At 40.1% G+C, this 19,966-nt stretch overlaps 1 protein-coding gene across 1 annotated transcript in view; it reads left to right on the top strand.

Moving 5' to 3' along the window:
• nkain2 (sodium/potassium transporting ATPase interacting 2) overlaps positions 1-19,966 on the top strand; it is a 180,352-nt gene that overhangs the window by 122,425 nt on the left and 37,961 nt on the right. Inside the window, exon 5 of the mRNA XM_061929673.1 lies at positions 9,935-10,135. Within this exon, the coding sequence (XP_061785657.1) occupies positions 9,935-10,135 (201 nt within the window). The remainder of the gene's footprint in view (positions 1-9,934; positions 10,136-19,966) is intronic.

Raw genomic sequence — 19,966 nt, 5'->3', positions numbered from 1 at the left:
TTTCTCAATCTTGGTGAGCATGCTGGTGAAATTGAGCATAGCGTCCTTATTGCTCTGGACACGTGTTTCAATAGAAGACACTTCATTGCGGACAGATTCTATATCGGCAGCGTGCTTAGATAAAGTATCTTGAATTGTACCAAGTTGATCCTCCAATCGCTGGAATCGCTTTTGGGATCTATCCTCAGCCTCATTGAAAAATTTCCTGAGTAAAGTCTCAAGATAGGCCTCAGTGACGACAGGTGTTTGAGACGAGGACGATCCCGACTCCATTGTTGCCCTTTTCATTAAACTTTTGTAACGGGTGTGCAACAAATAAGGAAAGCGTTGTTCGTAAATGAAAAAATTATGGCAGAAATCCAAGTAGCTTAGAGTTTTTTAGAGCATGCACAGGGGAGCTTCAGTTTTTGACGTGCTCTACTCCGCCATCTTGTTTTTTTTGACATTACTGTTGCAACTGTCCATGTGACTTACAGCCCAATCGGAGAACTTTTTGGCTAAGTGGTCGATGGGGTTGCCAAACATCTGAGGAGGGGGAGTTTGGGCTGAATGTAGCTTGCTTCGGTACGGGGGAGGAGTTTGCAGGAGCGGCGCGTCTTGGCGGCGAGGGAAAAACCTCCTGGCCGGCTTCCGTCTTTGACGGCGCGCACGGTACTGCGGTGTAGCGGCGATGTCTTCCGACCAGAGGGAATCGATGGGGATAAGAGAGCCTCCAGGTCCCCACATGAGATTCGACCTCTCCTCCGTCGAATAGCGAAGCGTCTCGGCTTCCATCGCTCGCAACACCATGAGCGTACCTTTGTCCAACTCCTCGTTAGCCAGTGCGGGAGAATTGTTTTCAGCTGGCTTCGTACTGTGACGACGTGGTCGCATAGTGATGCGGGTGTGGTTCTCCCAAGGATGCAGACGGCTTCGGACACAGCTTGCAGGTAGGAAAAATGATTTATTTTAAATATAAATAATATGATGAATAAACAAAAGGGCTAGCGTGGGAGCTAGCAAACCAAAAGAGCCTAGCGTGAGAACTAGTAGCTAAGAAACAGTAAATAATCGTCGTCATCAGTTGTGTGAGAACAAACTACGAAGCCAGACAGAGTGAGGCCAGAGCAAAGACTAAATAGCCCTCTGATTAGTGCCCGGGCAACAGGTGCGCGTCCCGAACACTAACCAGAGGCAGGTGCGTACAATCTGCCGTCATAGCAACAGAAACAAACTAAACTCAAGGTGCTGAAAACACGTGACACAAACATAAACAAACTATGATCCGGGCAGCGGATCGTAACATTTTGTCCGTTTTTCATGACTTCACAAGGAAACATTGTTTTTAAATCAGAACAAATTCATGTTTAACCCTGGCAAATGTGCTTAGTTTGCTTGAAATGTGAGTTCATATCAGCCATCACACTTTCCCTCCAGTATTCTGGAATGATATGGAAATACATTTCTGAGATTTGGTGTAAAGACTGTGGAGCAAGAAGCATACTGGACTGTATTATCACACACACACACACACACACACACACACACACACACACACACACACACTCACACACACACAGGCAGCCAACTGTCAGCAGTCCACAGTGTCATAATACATGCAGCCACCTCCTGAGTGACAGATGCGCACACACACACACACACACACACGCATATTTGGCTCACACTCAGCTGTCAATCATTTGCAGAGGGGGTGTCATGCAGCACAGGGGTTCCAGAGGGAGGGGGAGTGGTATCATCCTGCAAGCTTTTAGCATACTGCATGTGTTATAGCGCGATTGTGGGTGTTTTTGTCGCTTGTTCACCGTGTGGTTTGTCATGAATCATAGGCACACAGACACACACATACATACACACACACACACACACACACACACACACACACACACAGAGTATGTGCAACACTCAAAGCAAAATTGAAAGGGTCTCCTGTATGTACATAAAGTGACGCATTAGGACACACTCGAGTCACACTCAGTTCAGCACTGAGTTCTTTGTTCAGTGATCACAATGGTATTTTGGTCATGTGACCAAAGGCTGCACAGTAAAGAACATATTCATAAAATAGACTTGATTGGACAACTTTCATGACATTTTAGGTGACGTAACTCCCAATATTTCAAACTAAAATGGTGCCTGCTGTTGGAATATGTATGTCATTTTTATATACTGTATTAAAATATATTCATAGGAAGAAGATGATATCAATTAATAGACACAAATATATAACAGCAAGAAGCTGATATCCTTTAGTACAGTGGTCCCCAACCACCGGGCCGCGGCCCAGTACCGGTCCGTGGATCGATTGGTACCGGGCCGCACAAAAAAATATATATATATACCGGTATTTTTTTTTATTTTTTATTAAATCAACATGAAAAACACAAGATACACTTACAATTAGTGCACCAACCCAAAAAACCTCCCTCCCCCATTTACACTGATTCGCACAAAAGGGTTGTTTCTTTCTGTTATCAATATTTCTGGTTCTTACATTATATATCAATATAGATCAATACAGTCTTTAGCGATACAGTCCGTAAGCACGCAAGATTGTATTTTTTAATGACAAAAAAAACAAACAAAAAAACAGTTTTTTTAAAATCCCCACACTGAGCTGAAAACCAAAGTAACTTATTGCAGCTTTATTATGAAATCAGAATATGATTTATTGATCGATGCTTACTGTTGAACTTTCAATAATCAATCAATAATTATCAGTAAGTTTGCATTTACATCTATACTTCATATTTAGTCCCACCTGGACCACGCAGTACTATAGTACTATCCACAAGCTGTGGTGTAGTACTATCCACAAGCATTACTTTAGTACTATCCACATGCAGTACTGTAGTACTATCTACAAGCAGTACTGTAGTACTCTCAATGCATTGAGGTGCGTGCATGTGTGTCAAAATAGTGCTTAGTTGTACACTAAGAAGTATTAAAGATACACTTTTCTGCTGATTGCACTTTCAAAGATGTGCTTACAGTAACATGTGTGCTTCGAGCCTGTTGATGAACACCAAATGTGATCAAAATCAATCATCTCTTTTGAGGAAAGAGGCATTCAAACGCTCGCTTTTGAAAAAGCAGGCTTTGCTACACATCTTAAAATAAATTTCTGCCAACTGTACAACAGTTAGTTAGAGTTGAGGGAGTTGTAAGTTTGATCATGTTGTTCTTAATAGCATGACGTTAAAAGGTCATGTTAGCATTTAACTTACATAGTGTCCCTAACTTGTGTGTATAAATGTCACATTATAAAAATAACTTACATATTCAACCTAGTAGACAACCTGGTGTCTACTAATTTCTTAAAAATTATATATTACAAGCTTGTAGTAAAATCTAGGCAGGTAAAAATGACAGAATATAACAATAATGTACATATTTGACCCAGCAGATGAGAGCGAGTGTTTTGGTTTATATTATTTGAGTTACGTCACGTAATGTGTTACTAACCCTCTTTAAAAGTGTATTTTACAAGCTTTTGGTGAAATCTGAGTAGGTAAAAATAACAGAATATAAATATAAAATGCATTGTCAACCAATGAGATGACGTTTTGGTTTGTGATATTTGAGTTACGTCACGTAATGTGTTACTAACCCTCTTCAAAAGTATATTTTACAAGCTTTTAGTGAAACCTAAGCAGGTAAAAAAATGAAAAAATGAAAAAATTAAAAAACACAACAACATATTTGAGTCATGCCACGTAATGTGTCACAAGACCAGTTTAAAAGGATATTTTACAAGCTTTTGGTGAAATTTACACAGGTAAAAAAATGTTTAACAATCCTTAAATAAAACACACATTCAATGCAGCAGACAACATTTTGTGTGCAACATTTGAGTTACATTATGTAATGAGTTACAAAAGCTCTTAAAAGTGTATTCTACACGCTTTTAGTCAAATCTAGGCAGGTAAAATTTCAGAATATTAAAACTTTGGTTTGAAATATTTGAGTTACATCACATCGAGTGTCACTAAAGCTCTTTAAAAAGTATCTTTTGTAAGCTTTTGGTGAAAAAGAAGGTAACAATAACAGAATATAAAAATAATATACATACTCAATTAAGCAGACATTTGGTTTGAAATATCTGAGTTACGTCATGTAATGTGTCTCAAAAGCTGTCCAACTATGCAGCGTCGGTGGCGCTTCAATGCACTTTCACTTTCATTTTTGTGTATTAATTGTTGTGGAGGATAGTGTTTCAAAGCAAAGGGGACGTATTAAAACAACAGGAGCTAGAAATGAAGACAAACATAAGAAGAAAAAATAGGGGGCAGAAATGTACTGAGATTTTTAATCATTACAAAGAGGATCAGAGGCCATTAATCAGAACTGACCGCTAATGAGGCATTAAGTTATTACACTAAAATAGAAGGAGAGGAAAAAGCAAAGTACAAAAATAGTTAGTGAGGAACATTAGCTGGAAAATTAACATTTTGGAAAGGATGTGACACAGCTGACTTATTATGAAGACAACCCAGATGAGTTGTCTTGCTTATGCAAGAACTGAAACTACTACAGTATATATTATATTTGTACTATATGTATTGGTTGCATTTTATAGTAGTTATCATATTACTGGGTTGCAATCACGTGACCAACAGGCACTTCCAGCCTGTTCAGGGGTGTCAGCCTATGGTCTGTTCGGCTCAGGTGCAAGACCGAAGGAGAGGAGCACAGGGCAGACTTCCCTTCAGGGTCAATGTTTTCGTCAGGTTAACACACTTCACTTTACCCGTCAGTGGATCTGTTAAGCTCCTTGTTTCAGGTCAGAATGACGAGGGCGCGGATTTGTGACAATCTGGTTGCTTTATTGTTAGTTTTGCATGACACAACCAGACCCGTTTATCACTTTACTGCGCAGTGCAGCGCTTCCGCTCTCTCTATTTGCTCGCCCACTCACTCACTGATGTCACTCAGACAACACGTTGCCATTTTCACAAACACACATACACTACTCTCATGAGTTAACCAGCTCCTCTGCTGTGCACATGTAGATACATAACATGTAGATACATAGACGCGCACACAGCTGCTTGGATTGATGCCAAATATTAGCAGAGTTAAAATTGCCCAATTAGCAGTCAACTAATACAAGTGTAATGACTATATTTGGAACAAATTGCAACAATTTGTGTTTTATCTTTAACAAATGTTTTATTTTACCTGCTACATGGCTTATCTGGGTACATTTATCCATAGTTTTGTTTTTATTACTTACTAATAATTGTATTTTTCTTAAAGCACAGACCAGGAGTGACAACCATAAATCATAAAGCATTTAATATAATGTAAATAAAGCTTTTTTTTTAATTATATTCTAACCTAATCCTTGATTATGGCAGACTATATGTAATATAGAAAATTGTAAATTGTTCTTTGAATGCAACAAGAAAAGTCCAATGTGTTTAATGCCTTTTAATTTATATTTTAACCTTCTAAAATTGTTCTTTGAATTAGGGCTGGGCAATATATCGATATATACTCCATTATCGCGGGTTTGTCTCTGTGCGATATAGAAAATGACTACCGGTATATCGTGATATTCGAGTACCGTATTTTTCGGACTATAAGTCGCAGTTTTTTTCATAGTTCCAGTGCGACTTATATATGTTTTTTTCCTTTTTTATTATGCATTTTTGGCAGGTGCGACTTATACTCCGGTGCGACTTATACTCCGAAAAATACGGTATACGTTCTCAGGCAGTTGCTTTTAGCTGCGGGGCATTAAACTGCCTGCGTTTCTCACTCTTTCCTGTCTCTCCTTCTCACAGAGACTTAAAACAAGCGCACCTTCTTACATACGTCACATACTGTCTGTCACGTGAGCAAAGTCACACGGTCCCGCGGAGCAGACAGGTAGCGACATGGTAACGTTAGCTGTGATGCTAACAGCTAATAACAGCTAACGGTGTGGTTTAAGTGGTAATACGAGAGAAAGAAGGTGCAAATCTGGTAAAAAATGGAGGAATAATTAATTCCCAAGAAAAACAGCACGGGGTCCATCGTCTGACGGTGGTTTGGCTTCAAGCGGGAATATGTCTTTACATCATGTCAACATCTCCATTCGGTGCCACACCAAAGCAACTATTTCCACATCAACACCGTAGGACATATACTATTTGATATGCAGCTCATTTTTATGTGACACTTATTGAAATATCTTGTGTGACATAATGTTTTAAACTATTGTAGTGGTGTTCTGTAAAAAAAGTGCACTTTAATTTAGTGTTGTTTTGATAAGTCATCTTAGTGACATCATGCACAAAAGTGCACTAATAACTTGTTTTAAAATGTTTCTGACAATCTTGCATTTTCTGTTTTGGAAATGACATGAATGTTTGTGCCACTGCTTAATAACTGTTTAATAAATACAGTTTTGGTAAATTGACTTAGTTGTGATTTCCCTCTCTGCATGAAAGTTTAAAAGTAGCATATATTAATGCAGTATGAACAAGAGGGTTTTAATGTAGACACATAGAATCCTCATACTGGTAATTATATGTATCAAGTATTCATTCGGGGCTAAGGCAAGATATCGAGATATATATCGTGTATCGCGATATGGCCTAAAAATATCGAGATATTAAAAAAAGGCCATATCGCCCAGCCCTACTTTGAATGCAATAAGAAACATATGTTTTATGTATTATAAGATTTTCTGTAAAAATAAAGCCAATATTGAAATTTTTTGTAGTTCCCTTTATTTTGAAAAGTATCGATATACATTTTGGTACCGGTGCCAAATTATTGGTATCGGGACAACCCTAGTCTGTCATCTACAATTCATGTCTGCACTTGTTTTTATGATGTGAAGTTCATATTGTGTCTCATTATTTAGCTATAGATGTCTCTGTTTAGCAATTTTTGCTAGCGATATCAAGATTCAGTATATGAGAGAATTATTCATCCAGTTTATTAATACTATTAAGAATGTTTTCTTGATGCTAACAAATATCACCAAAGGCACTACAATGTGGTCACCCGTGTTGAATAAAGCACTTGTTTTTCTTGCACAACAACAACAAACCTTTTAGTTTCTGTTATAAAAATTAACAACAATATACGGTGGATTGAACCAACAATCACAATATTTATTTATTGGACTTAACATGACGTTAGTTGATTTGCACAACCAGGTCTTCTTAGTTATATTTAGACATAGCAACCACAAAATAACACAAACTAATGCGATATTTTGTCCTTTCTTTAGTTGAGTTCAGCTCTCCAACACTACTAATATAGTACAGAATAAACTCGATTGCATCACAGAAAGTTTCTCAAACAAATCAAATGTTCAAACAAATATTTTCCAAAGTGATCGCTGCAGACACGGGCATGGTCCGATTGTATTTCTCGTAATAATAGTGACATGTTTGCAAGCTTTTCTTTCGACCTGCTTTTGTTTTTTTCCCTGACTTTATTACCTTTATGAACCATTTCTTTCGGGACTATATGAAAGCTCTTTCCTATCGCTCTATTTTAACGACTGGAACACCCAAGAACAGAACACCAATGCAGCATTTTCTGTTCAAACTCTACACTCACTCTCACTTGTTTTAATGTTACGCTCAAGCTGCTTGACCATCGTGTGAAGTAAACCGCAAAGAAGAAAAACGGATGTGACGTCATATTTAACCCAGCAATTTCCACTATATACTGTATATACACTATATTGCCAAAAGTATTTGGCCACCCATCCAAATGATCAAAATCAGGTGTCCTAATCACTTGGCCCGGGCACTGGTGTATAAAATCAAGCACTTAGGCATGGAGAGTGTTTCTACAAACATTTGTGAAAGAATGGGCCTCTCTCAGGAGCTCAGTGATTTCCAGCGTGGAACTGTCATAGGATGCCACCTGTGCAACAAATCCAGTCGTGACATTTCCTCACTCCTAAATATTCCAAAGTTAACTGTCGACTTTATTATAAGAAAATGAAAGAGTTTCGGAACAACAGCAACTCACCCACGAAGTGGTAGAACGGAGACTGAGAGCCAGGCCTTCTCGACCAACATCAGTGTGTGACCTCACCAATGCGCTTTTGGAAAAATGGTCAAAAATTCCTATAAACACACTCCGCAACCTTGTGGACAGCCTTCCCAGAAGAGTTGAAGCTGTAATAGCTGTGAAAAGTGGACCGACATCATATTGAACCCTATGGGTTAGGAAAGGGATGGCACTTCAAGTTCATATGTGAGTCAAAGCAGGTGGCCAAATACTTTTGGCATTATAGTGTATATTGTCTGCATTTTATATACAAAATATTTTACACATGAATCAACGCTTGTGAAAAATACTGGTTTATGTGTTTTGAATTACTCTTTCACTTAATACATTTGGGAATTGCAGTTATTTAATGGCAATATGAATCATAGTTCCATGTACCTTGCTTTTCTTTTTCATACAAAAACCAAAACAATTTTTCAATAAGAAATCATATAAATCCAAAAACATGAACCCAAAACACATTGAAAAGAGAATAAAGATAGCAGAAAGCAGAAACAAATGTAAAATAAATAGCATAAATGATGATAAAAATTTATAAATGAACATTTAACATCACTTTTACCTTAGTTGAACAATGTTTGTGATGAGCAGAGAAGACTTAAGGGTACCTTCATACTTTGCTATGAGTTATTTCTTGAATTCAGTAGTGTTTCTCACCGTCTTTATTCAATTCCCGGCACTCACAATTGTCTTTGGCCCCATGGTGGATTATTTTGCAGTTGGTACCATGGCCGTAACTACCATTGAGAACACCAAGATCATGTCCTCAGTACTTTTTGTAGGTGACAAAAAGATGATGATATGACTGACTGTACTTGTACTTTGTGTAGGATGTCGTGTGCGCTGTACATCACCATGCGTAGATCATCCTTATTTTCTGGCGCATTTAAAAATCAATCAGCAATTAAAATACCCACTTTGGAGTGACAAGTGAGTATCTAATCACAGTCTCGTTAACGTCAGGCTACCAAGATAGGCTACTGTCAACAACTTGTGATCTGATTGGCTATCCCAAATGTCTATCAACTGTATGTGTTCTGTTCGTTTACATTAAATTCATCTGCTAACGGTCCGGGGTGTGGATCTGCTGATCTGCATAGCACCGCCACGGCTCAAACCAGTGAGTATCCAATCACAGGACGCGTAAATATCACTTTCAACCTTAGGCCAGCTAGAAGGCCTTACTGACAACAACTCGTGATCTGATTGGCTATCGCAATTATCTATCAACTGAATGTGCCTGTTCACTTACAGTGCACAGACGCCTGCATTGTTGATTCTGAAGGCACTGGGCAGGACGGAGCATAATATGACATGAAGAGAATATGAATACTTTTAGATATTTAGGGAAAGTAAATTGAAAATTACTTGTATTTATTTATTTATTATTGTTTTATTACTTTAATTATGATCATGATTTCTGGTTAGGCCAGCAGAGAAGGCTTTGCTGGCCCTGACGGCACACCAGTGCTGAAGGTAATATAATATACTGTATATGGTGCTGTGATACACCATGATTTCAGCCTTTCAAAGTTCCTCTTGGATAACCAAATTTTGTCTTTGGTATTGGTCAATTCCTAGTTACGGCCCTGTTTGGTGCACGCAATGTTTGGCAGTACGATAATTGAGACGGTACACAAAAACCACAGCAAAATTTCTGTTGAAAACCGAATCCTACGAAGAGTGTGGCGTAAAAAGCAGTACAACTACTGTATTATTACATATAAGCTTATAAGATTGATAACCACAAAATCAGTTAATAAATGATAATGATACTCATTCTAACCAAACGGTCCAAACAGCACCACCTTGTGGTTTGATGCGCTTGATGATCCTGAGTCTTCATCTTTTGATGGATTTTTAGTCCCTTATCTTGCTGAGCGGGTGTTTAACCTGGCTTCCCTCTCTGCAGGACTCAGACCTAGTCCTGACGTTCAACCTGTCCATGCATCGGTCCTGGTGGATGGAGAACGGGCCCGGGTGCAGGGTGACCCCCGTCACCCCTCCTCCCTCCTGGGCCCCCGAGGACCACCGCTACATATCGATATCGGGCTGCCTGATGGATTTTCAGTTTGTGGAGGTGGCTCACTCCTCGCTGCAGGTCTTGCTGGCTGTAAGTACTTTTCAAATACTGCAACAGTACTAATTTGGTGTGAGGTAGCTTGTCTATGACAAGAGAGTGTGTGTGTAGCTTTAATGCTAATGAGCTCTTTTGACATAAACACTGTAACTTTGCACTTGTAATAATAATAATAATAATGGATTAGATTTTATATCGCACTTTTCTATTATTAGATACTCAAAGCGCTCACAGAGAAGTGGAAACCCATCATTCATTCACACCAGGTGGAGGTAAGCTACATTTGTAGCCACAGCTGCCCTGGGGTAGACTGACGGAAGCGAGGCTGCCAGTTTGCGCCTGCGGCCCCTCCGACCATCATTCATTCACCAGTGTGAGCGGCACCGGGGGCAAGGATGAAGTGTCCTGCCCAAGGACACAACGGCAGCGATTTGGATGTTAAGAGGCGGGGAGCGAACCTTTAACCCTCAGGTTTCTGGCACGGCCGCTCTATCCACTACGCCATACCGCCCCATCTATTACAACGTAATGGATGTTAAAGTTAAAGTTAAAGTCCCAACAATTATCACACACACACACTAGGTGTGGTGAAATGTGTCCTCTGCATTTGACCCATTCCCATGTTCACCCCCTGGGAGGTGAGGGAAGCAGTGAGCAGTAGCGTGCGCCACGCTCGGGAATCATTTGGTGATTTAACCCCCAATTCCAACCCTTGATGCTGAGTGCCAAGCACAAATCTTGTTTGTCCATTTTTTGGAGTCTTTGGTATGACTCGGCCAGGGTTTGAACTCGCGACCTCCCAGTCTCAGGGCGGACATTCAAACCACAAGGCCACTGAGCTGGTAATGTCATACATATATCACATACAACAGCGTAACATTAAAGAGTGGGACAGGAGGACACACATGTTAGCAACATTAGCAAAGCTGTGTAAGCTACAAGCTTCATGCTAACATTACATTTGACTAACTTCTTAGGTTAGCGACACAAGCTAAGCAATGTGAGCTATATGCTAACATTACGTTTTAACGTAGTCCCACTGTAGGTAACAAAATTGCCATAGCTATGTGAGCTACATGCTAACATTATATGTTAGATTCACTGAAGAAAAAACGACGCGATCAAACTCATCACCTTCACGTCTTTAACTCACTGATGGATAGTTCAGTTGGCATTTTAAGACCTGTAGAGAAGCCTGCACCATATCATTGCACATAGTGTATATTATTGTTAAAATAATAGGGATGTAACGATATCAAAATCTCACAATACGATATTATTAAGGATATTATTGTAGAATATTATGCAAAACATGTTCTTCTTCTTGGGGGGGGGGGCGTATCAGAAAATAATTGAGAACCACTGCTGTAATTGAACACAAAACATAATGCTCAAATGTTGTAATCATATTTATTACTACAAACATGCACTTTTAAGTGGAAAGAATTGTGCGGAAGCACCCACTGTTTCAAGCAAATATCTGACAATGTATTTTTTTATAATGTAAATAAAGATGTCGGATGTATACAGTCGTGGAATTAACACATTATTATGCCTAATTTTGTTGTGATGACCCGCTGGATGCATTTAACAATGTAACAAGATTTTCCCAAATAAATCAACTCAAGTTATGGAAAAAAGTGCCAACATGGCACTGCCATATTTATTATTGAAGTCACAAAGTGCATTATTTTTGTTAACATGCCTCAAAACAGCAGCTTGGAATTTGGGACATGCTCTCCCTGAGAGAGCATGAGGAGGTTGAGGAGGTGGGGGGCGGGGTTGAGGTAGGGGGGGGGGGTAGCATGGGGTGTATATTGTAGCGTATCGGAAGAGTTAGTGCTGCAAGGGGTTCTGGGTCTTTGTTCTGTTGTGTTTATGTTGTTACGGTGCGGATGTTCTCCCGAAATGTGTTTGTCATTCTTGTTTGGTGTGGGTTCACAGTGTGGCGCATATTTGTAACAGTGTTAAAGTTGTTTATACGGCCACCCTCAGTGTGACCTGTATGGCTGTTGACCAAGTATGGCTTGCATTCACTTGTGTGTGTGAAAAGTCGTAGATATCGTGTGATTGGGCCGGCACGCAAACGCAGTGCCTTTAAGGTTTATTGGCGCTCTATACTTCTCCCTACGTCCGTGTACCACTCCGTACAGCGGCGTTTTAAAAAGTCATACATTTTACTTTTTGAAACCGATATCGATAATTTCCGATATTACATTTTAAAGCATTTATCGGCCGATAATATCGGCAGTCCGATATTATCGGACATCTCTAAATGTAAACACTTCAATAATTTATGTTTAGCTTAGCTGGCTTCAAAGATATTTTCAAATTGATGGTTTTATCAAGTAGCTTCTCATTATTCGCTCTCCCATCGGACGCTTTGGGACTTGCATTGTTGCCTTAGAAATGCTTGAGATGAAGATAGCGCTTTAGTACGCAGACTTCCACCAGAGGTTCTATTTTCGCAAAGCTTTGTTTGTCTGTTCGTTAGCAGCATAACTCAAAATCTTATGGATGGATTTTGATGAAATGTCCAGGAAATGTCCATAGAAAAGAATTCCTCTTATCTACTCCGATCACAGTTCTCTCGCATGCTTTCTTCTCTTCTTTCTCCCTTTTACCGCGTTCCACGCTCACTAAATTGTTGTATCACATCATCAGACGACACGGCATTATTGTGATGATTTGGAAACCGCAATACCATAGTATCTACAATACCATTACGTCCCTATTAAATTAGTTTCAAAATGTCTGAGTTTGAACTACCGCCATGAAAGTGTTCGGAGCGCTTCGAAAACACAAAATGTTGCTAGCTTGTAAATAAACACAATTGGAACCTTTAACATTAAAGATCACTGATGTTAGGGAATATACGTCCACTGTATTATAATCATACAGAGATATAAGTAGATATGAACACGCTATAGCAGCCATGCTAAGCGACGTGACTACGTGGCAGCCATCTTTAGCTCTACATATTATCATTATGCTAGGTTAGCAACTTTAGGAAAGCTATGTGAGACACATGCTTACATTACATTTTAACATCATGCTAGGTTAGCAACATTAGCTTAGCTAAGTGAGCCACATGCTAACATTACATTTTAACATTATGCTAGATTAGCAACATTAGCATAGCTATGTGAGCCATATGCTTTTTAACATCATGCTAGGTTAGCAATATTAGCATAACTATGTTGCCACATGCTAACATTACATTTTAATATCATGCTAGATTAGCAACATTAGCATAGCTATGTTGCCACATGCTAACAATACATTTTAATATCATGCTAGATTAGCAACATTAGCATAGCTATATGAGCAACATGCTTACATTACATTTTAACATCATGCTAGGTTAGCAACATTAGCATAGCTATATGAGCCACATGCTTACATTACATTTTAACATCATGCTAGGTTAGCAACATTAGCTTAGCTATATGAGCCACATGCTTACATTACATTTTAACCTCATGCTAGGTTAATAACATTAGCTTAGCTATGTGAGTGACATGCTAACATTATATTTGAACAAATATGCTAGGTTAGTAACATTAGCATAGCTATATGAGCCACATGCTTGCATTATATTTTAACATCATGCTAGGTTAACAACATTAGCTTAGCTATGTGAGCCACATGCTAATATTACATTTTAACATTGTACTACGTTAGCAACATTAGCATAGCTATGTGAGCCACATTTTAACATCATGCTAGGTTAGCAACATAAGCTTAGCTATGTTAGCTAACCCAGGACACATCTCCGTGAAGAAAGTCTTGTGTTGCCCGGACCTGGAGCTACTAGCTGTTAGCCTCCGGCCATACTATCTGCCGAGGGAGTTCAGTCACGTGATCTCCCTCTGTGTTTACATTCCCCCGAGGGCAGATGCAGCCAATGCATGTGAGATGATCCACGCCATCACATCAAGGCTACAGACAAACATCCTAAGGCTTTTTTCATCATTTCTGGGGACTTTAATCATGCTACTTTGGACTCAACGTTAGCTGCTTTTTACCAGGCTGTGGATTGACCCACGAGAAACAACAGGACAATACTGTATGCTAATGCCAAGGATGCATACAAGGTCACACCCCTCAAACCATTAGGGAAGTCTGACCACAATCTTGTCCATTTGCAGCCAAAATACACCCCCTGGTCCAAAGGCAGCCTGTTACCACTTGCTCTGTGAGGAGGTGGTCCCCTGAAATGGAAGATGCCCTCAGGGACTGCTACAACACCACACACTGGGACGTGTTGCTTCCACAGGGTGATGACATTGATGGGCTGACTCACTGTCTCACGGATTACCTCAACTTCTGCGTGGACGTGATCTGCCCTGCTAAGACTGTTCGGTGCTACCCTAATAACAAACCCTGGGTAACACAAGAGGTTAAAGCTGTCCTCAACAAGAAGAAAGCTGCCTTCAGGAGTGGAGACAGGGAGGCAATGAGAGCAGCACAGCGGGAGGTGAAACGACGCGTGAGGGAGGCTAAGAACAGCTACAAGAAGAAGCTGGAGCAGAAGTTGCAGCAGAACAACATGAGGGAGGTCTGCGAATGTGTGAAAACCATCACAGGCCACAAGACAAAGACCAGAGCTGTTGGGGGGACAATAGAGAGGGCCAATGAGATGAATAACTTCCACCGGTTCAACCAGCCCGTGTCCTCTCCACCCCTCACTCCCCATCGCAGCCACCCCCTCTTCTTTTCTCCTCAACGCACCTCCCACCCAGCCATGGCAGCACCCCCTCCACCACCTCTACGCAGACATTAGTCATCTCTGCGGACCGGGTCAGAGGTCAACTGAGGAAGCTACAGCCTAGGAAAGCAGCAGGCTCAGACAAGGTGTGCCCCCGACTCCTGAAGACCTGTGCTGCAGAACTGGGTGAACCACTCCAGCGGATCTTCAACCTCAGCCTGCAGCTGGGGAGAGTGCCCACCCTCTGGAAGACGTTGTGCATCGTTCCAGTTCCCAAAAAGAACTGCCCCAGTGAGCTGAATGGCTACAGACTAGTGGCGCTCACCTCTCATATAATGAAGACAATGGAGCGGCTCTTTCTCAGCCTCCTCAGACCACAGGTGCAACATGCCCAGGACAGCCTGCAGTTTGCGTACCAGGCAGGCGTTGGAGTGGAGGATGCTATCCTTTACCTGCTGCACCGAGCCCACTCACATATGGATAAAGGAAATGCCGCTGTGAGGATCCTGTTCCTGGACTTTTCGAGTGCCTTTAATACTATCCAGCCCTGCCTTCTCCAGGACAAGCTGGACAGAATGCGAGTGGACCCCTGCCTGGTTGCCTGGATTTCAGACTACCTCACCCATAGGCCACAGTACGTCAGACTGAAGGACATCACATCTGACACTGTGATCAGCAGCACCGGAGCACCGCAGGGAACGGTGCTGGCCCCTCTTCTCTTCACCCTGTACACCGTTGACTTCTGCTACAACTCAGAGCTGTGTCACATCCAGAAGTACGCGGATGACACAGGCATCCTCGGGTGCATCAGGGACGGCAGAGAGGAGGAGTTTCGGAGGCTGGTGAGGTACTTTGTTGTCTGGTGCCACAGGAACCTCTTGCAGCTCAATCCGTCAAAGACCAAGGAGCTGGTCATTGACTTTGGGAGGTCGAGTCCAAGGTCACAACCTATTGTGATCGAGGGAGTCGAGGTACAGACCGTGGACTCATTCAAGTACCTCGGGGTGTGGGTGGACAATAAGCTGGACTGGACTGTTAACACGCACCACTTGTACAGGAAAGGACAGAGCAGGCTGTACTTCCTGAGGAGGCTGCACTCCTTCAACGTCTGTAAAAAACTCTTGTGGATGTACTACCAGCCTGTGGTTGCCAGTGTTCTGTACTACATCGTAGTGTGCTGGGGGGGCAATATTTCTAAGAAGGACAGCTCCAGACTGGAGAAACTGATCAGGCGGGCCGGTTCTATGATCGGAATAAAACTGGACTCACTGGTGACGGTGGCAGAGAAGAGGACTGTGGAAAAACTAGTGAGCATCCTGGATGATGCCAGTCACCCTCTGCATACCGTTGTCAGTAGCCAGAGGAGCCTGTTCAGTGCTAGACTGCTTCATCCCAAGTGCAGGATTAATAGACTAAAAAACTCCTTTGTCCCACACGCCATTAGACTGTACAACTCCTCTCTAGGGGTGAGGGAGGGTACTAGGATGACAGGGGATGCAAAACAATAACAGTGCAATACTTTTTCATAACATGGTCAATACTGCCTGGTTTATTTGTTATATTCTTATTTTACTATTATATTTTTATTCTCATTGTTGATTTTTATTTTTATTCTATTGTAATATTTTTCTATTTTGTTTCCATTTATACCCCCATTATTCACTTTTTACGTTTTACTTTTTAAATTCGAACTCAATTTTGTACACTGCTGCTGGAATTTTAATTTTCCTGAAGGAATCAATAAAGTACTATCTATCTATCTATCTATGTGAGCCATATGCTAACATTACATTTAACATCATGCTAGGGTAGCAATATTAGCATAAGTATGTGAGCCACATGCCAACATTATGTTTAACATTATGCTAGGTTAGCAACATTAGCAGAGTTATTTGAGTCACATGCTTACATTACATTTTAACCAGAGGTGGGTAGAGTAGCCAGAAATTGTACTCAAGTAAGAGTACTGTTACTTTAGAGATTTATTACTCAAGTAAAAGTAATGAGTAGTCACCCAAATATTTACTTGAGTAAAAGTAAAAAGTATGTTGTGAAAAAACTACTCAAGTACTGAGTAACTGATGAGTAACATACACACACATATCATATATATATATATATATATATATATATATATATATATATATATACATTGATATATACAGTATATCATTTATATTTATTTATTTTGCCGTTTTTGTTTACATGTTAAAGGTGTTTTAATGAATATACATGCATGTTTAACACATATAGATTCCTTTCTTTCATGTTGACAAGAATATAAGTTGGTGTATTACCTGATTCTGATGACTTGCATTGATTGTAATCAGACAGCAGTGCTTAACGTCCACGTTTTCAAATGCAGGAGAAAAAAAGTTCCTCCTTTCTGTCTAATACCACATGAAAGTGGTTGGTTTTTGGTATCTTATTCGTCCAGCTTCCATATTCGTTTTCACACACTTTACAAGAAATACATTGGCGGCAAATTCCGTAGCTTGCTAGCTTGTTTGCGCTGGCTTTCGGAGACTCTTTTTTTGAAAGCGCAGGCGCGATGGAGCGGCACTTTTATTGTGAAGACAGGAACTGTGCAGTCAGTCTTTAGGCTTGTGACGGGATGTACGTTTGAAATAAAAAAGTGTCTTTTTTCCTTCACACTTTTGATTGATTGATTGAAACTTGTATTAGTAGATTGCACAGTACAGTACATATTCCGTACAATTGACCACTAAATGGTAACACCCCAATAAGTTTTTCAACTTGTTTAAGTCAGGTCATGTGACCGCCTGGCTCTGTTTGATTGGTCCAACGTCACCAGTGACTGCATCTGATTGGTGGAACGGAGTCAAACGTCACTAGTGACTGCATTTTATTGGTGGAACGGAGTGAAACGTCACCAGGCACTTTGAAGGTCTGTCTGACAGACCAAAACAAACAAAGCGTGCATTAACAGATCGATAAAAATTAGTAGCGAGTAGCGAGCTGAATGTAGATAAAAGTAGCGGAGTAAAAGTAGCGTTTCTTCCCTATAAATATACTCAAGTAAAAGTAAAAGTAAGTTGCATTAAAACTACTCTTAGAAGTACAATTTATCCCAAAAGTTACTCAAGTAGATGTAACGGAGTAAATGTAGCGCGTTACTACCCACCTCTGATTTTAACAGAGGTGGGTAGAGTAGCCAGAAATTGTACTCAAGTAAGAGTACTGTTACTTTAGAGATGTATTACTCAAGTAAAAGTAAGGAGTAGTCACCCAAATATTTACTTGAGTAAAAGTAAAAAGTATGTTGTAAAAAAACTACTCAAGTACTGAGTAACTGATGAGTAACATACACACACACATCATATATATATATATATATATATACATACACACACACACACATATATACATATATATATATATACACACACATATATATATATATATATATATATATATATATATATATACATACATTGATATATACAGTATATAATTTATATTTTTTTTTTTTGCCGTTTTTGTTTACATGTTAATAGTGTTTTAATGAATATACATGCATGTTTAACACATATAGATTCCTTTCTTTCATGAAGACAAGAATATAAGTTGGTGTATTACCTGATTCTGATGACTTGCATTGATTGGAATCAGACAGTAGTGATGATAACGTCCACGTTTTCAAATGGAGGAGAAGAAAAGTTCCTCCTTTCTGTCTAATACCACATGAAAGTGGTTGGTTTTTGGCATCTTATATGTCCAGCTTCCATATTCGTTTTTATACACTTTACAAGAAATACATTGGCGGCAAACTCCATAGCTTGCTAGCTTGTTTGCGCAGGCTTTCGGAGACTCTTATTTTGAAAGCGCAGGCGCGATGGAGCGGCACTTTTATTGTGAAGACAGGAACTGTGCAGTCAGTCTTTAGGCTTTTGACGGGGTGTACGTTGAAATAAAAAATGGTCTTTTTTCCTTCACACTTTTGATTGATTGATTGGAACTTGTATTAGTAGACTGCACAGTACAGTACATATTCCGTACAATTGACCACTAAATGGTAACACCCCAATAAGTTTTTCAACTTGTTTAAGTCAGGTCATGTGACCCCTGGCTCTGTTTGATTGGTCCAACGTCACCAGTGACTGCATCTGATTGGTGGAACGGAGTGAACGTCACCAGTGACTGTATTTGTTGAAACGCAGGCACTATGAAGGTCTGTCTGACAGACCAAAACAAACAAAGCGTGCATTAACAGATCGATAAAAATTAGTAGCGAGTAGCGAGCTGAATGTAGATAAAAGTAGCGGAGTAAAAGTAGCGTTTCTTCTCTATAAATATACTCAAGTAAAGGTAAAAGTATGTTGCATTAAAACTACTCTTAGAAGTACAATTTATCCCAAAAGTTACTCAAGTAGATGTAACGGAGTAAATGTAGCGCGTTACTACCCACCTCTGCATTTTGACACATGCTAGGTTAGCAACATTAGCTTAGCTATGTGAGCGACATGCTAACATTACATTTTAATATCATGTTAGGTTAGCAACATTAACATAGCTATGTTGCCACATGCTAACATTAGATTTTAACATTGTTAGGTTAGCAACATTAGCATAGCTATGTGAGCCATATGCTAACAATACAGTTTAACATCATGCTAGGTTAGCATATGACTTGAAAAACAATATCATCAAACTTACCCGTCAGTAACTGACTGACGGATTGTTGGCCCGGCTGCATGTTTAAGATGCATAGCAAAGCCTGAGGAAGACATTTCTTCGGAAATCAAGTGTATGAACCCTCTTCTGTCAAAAGTGTATCAAACAAAGAGAAGATGATATATTTGATGTTCATACAATTTTTTTCTTTGAACATCCTAAAAAAGTACTTTGGCATAATAGTGGACCTTGAAAGACATCTTTACCTCTTGTTTAATCTGTGCCAAAACGATTTCCCGTTGCTTTTTCCCCCCTGACTTATTTCTTGGCCTCAGAAACCTTTCCACACCAGCGCTGTCAAAGTGGTAATTAGCAGGATCAGAGGAGAGCAGGAGTGATGGAGGTCTGTCACCTTTCATCACCGTCTTCCTCCTGGCGTCCTTGTGCACGCCAAACATTCAAGTACATGTGGACACTTCAGGATTAGCAGTCTGGGTAAGCAGGTGCATCTGCATCCT

The sequence above is a fragment of the Nerophis lumbriciformis genome, linkage group LG34 (assembly GCF_033978685.3).
Source record: "Nerophis lumbriciformis linkage group LG34, RoL_Nlum_v2.1, whole genome shotgun sequence".
Classification (NCBI taxonomy): domain Eukaryota; kingdom Metazoa; phylum Chordata; class Actinopteri; order Syngnathiformes; family Syngnathidae; genus Nerophis; species Nerophis lumbriciformis.
The sequence above is the reverse complement of the archived record's forward strand: the minus strand, read 5'-3'. Positions and strand labels throughout refer to the sequence as shown.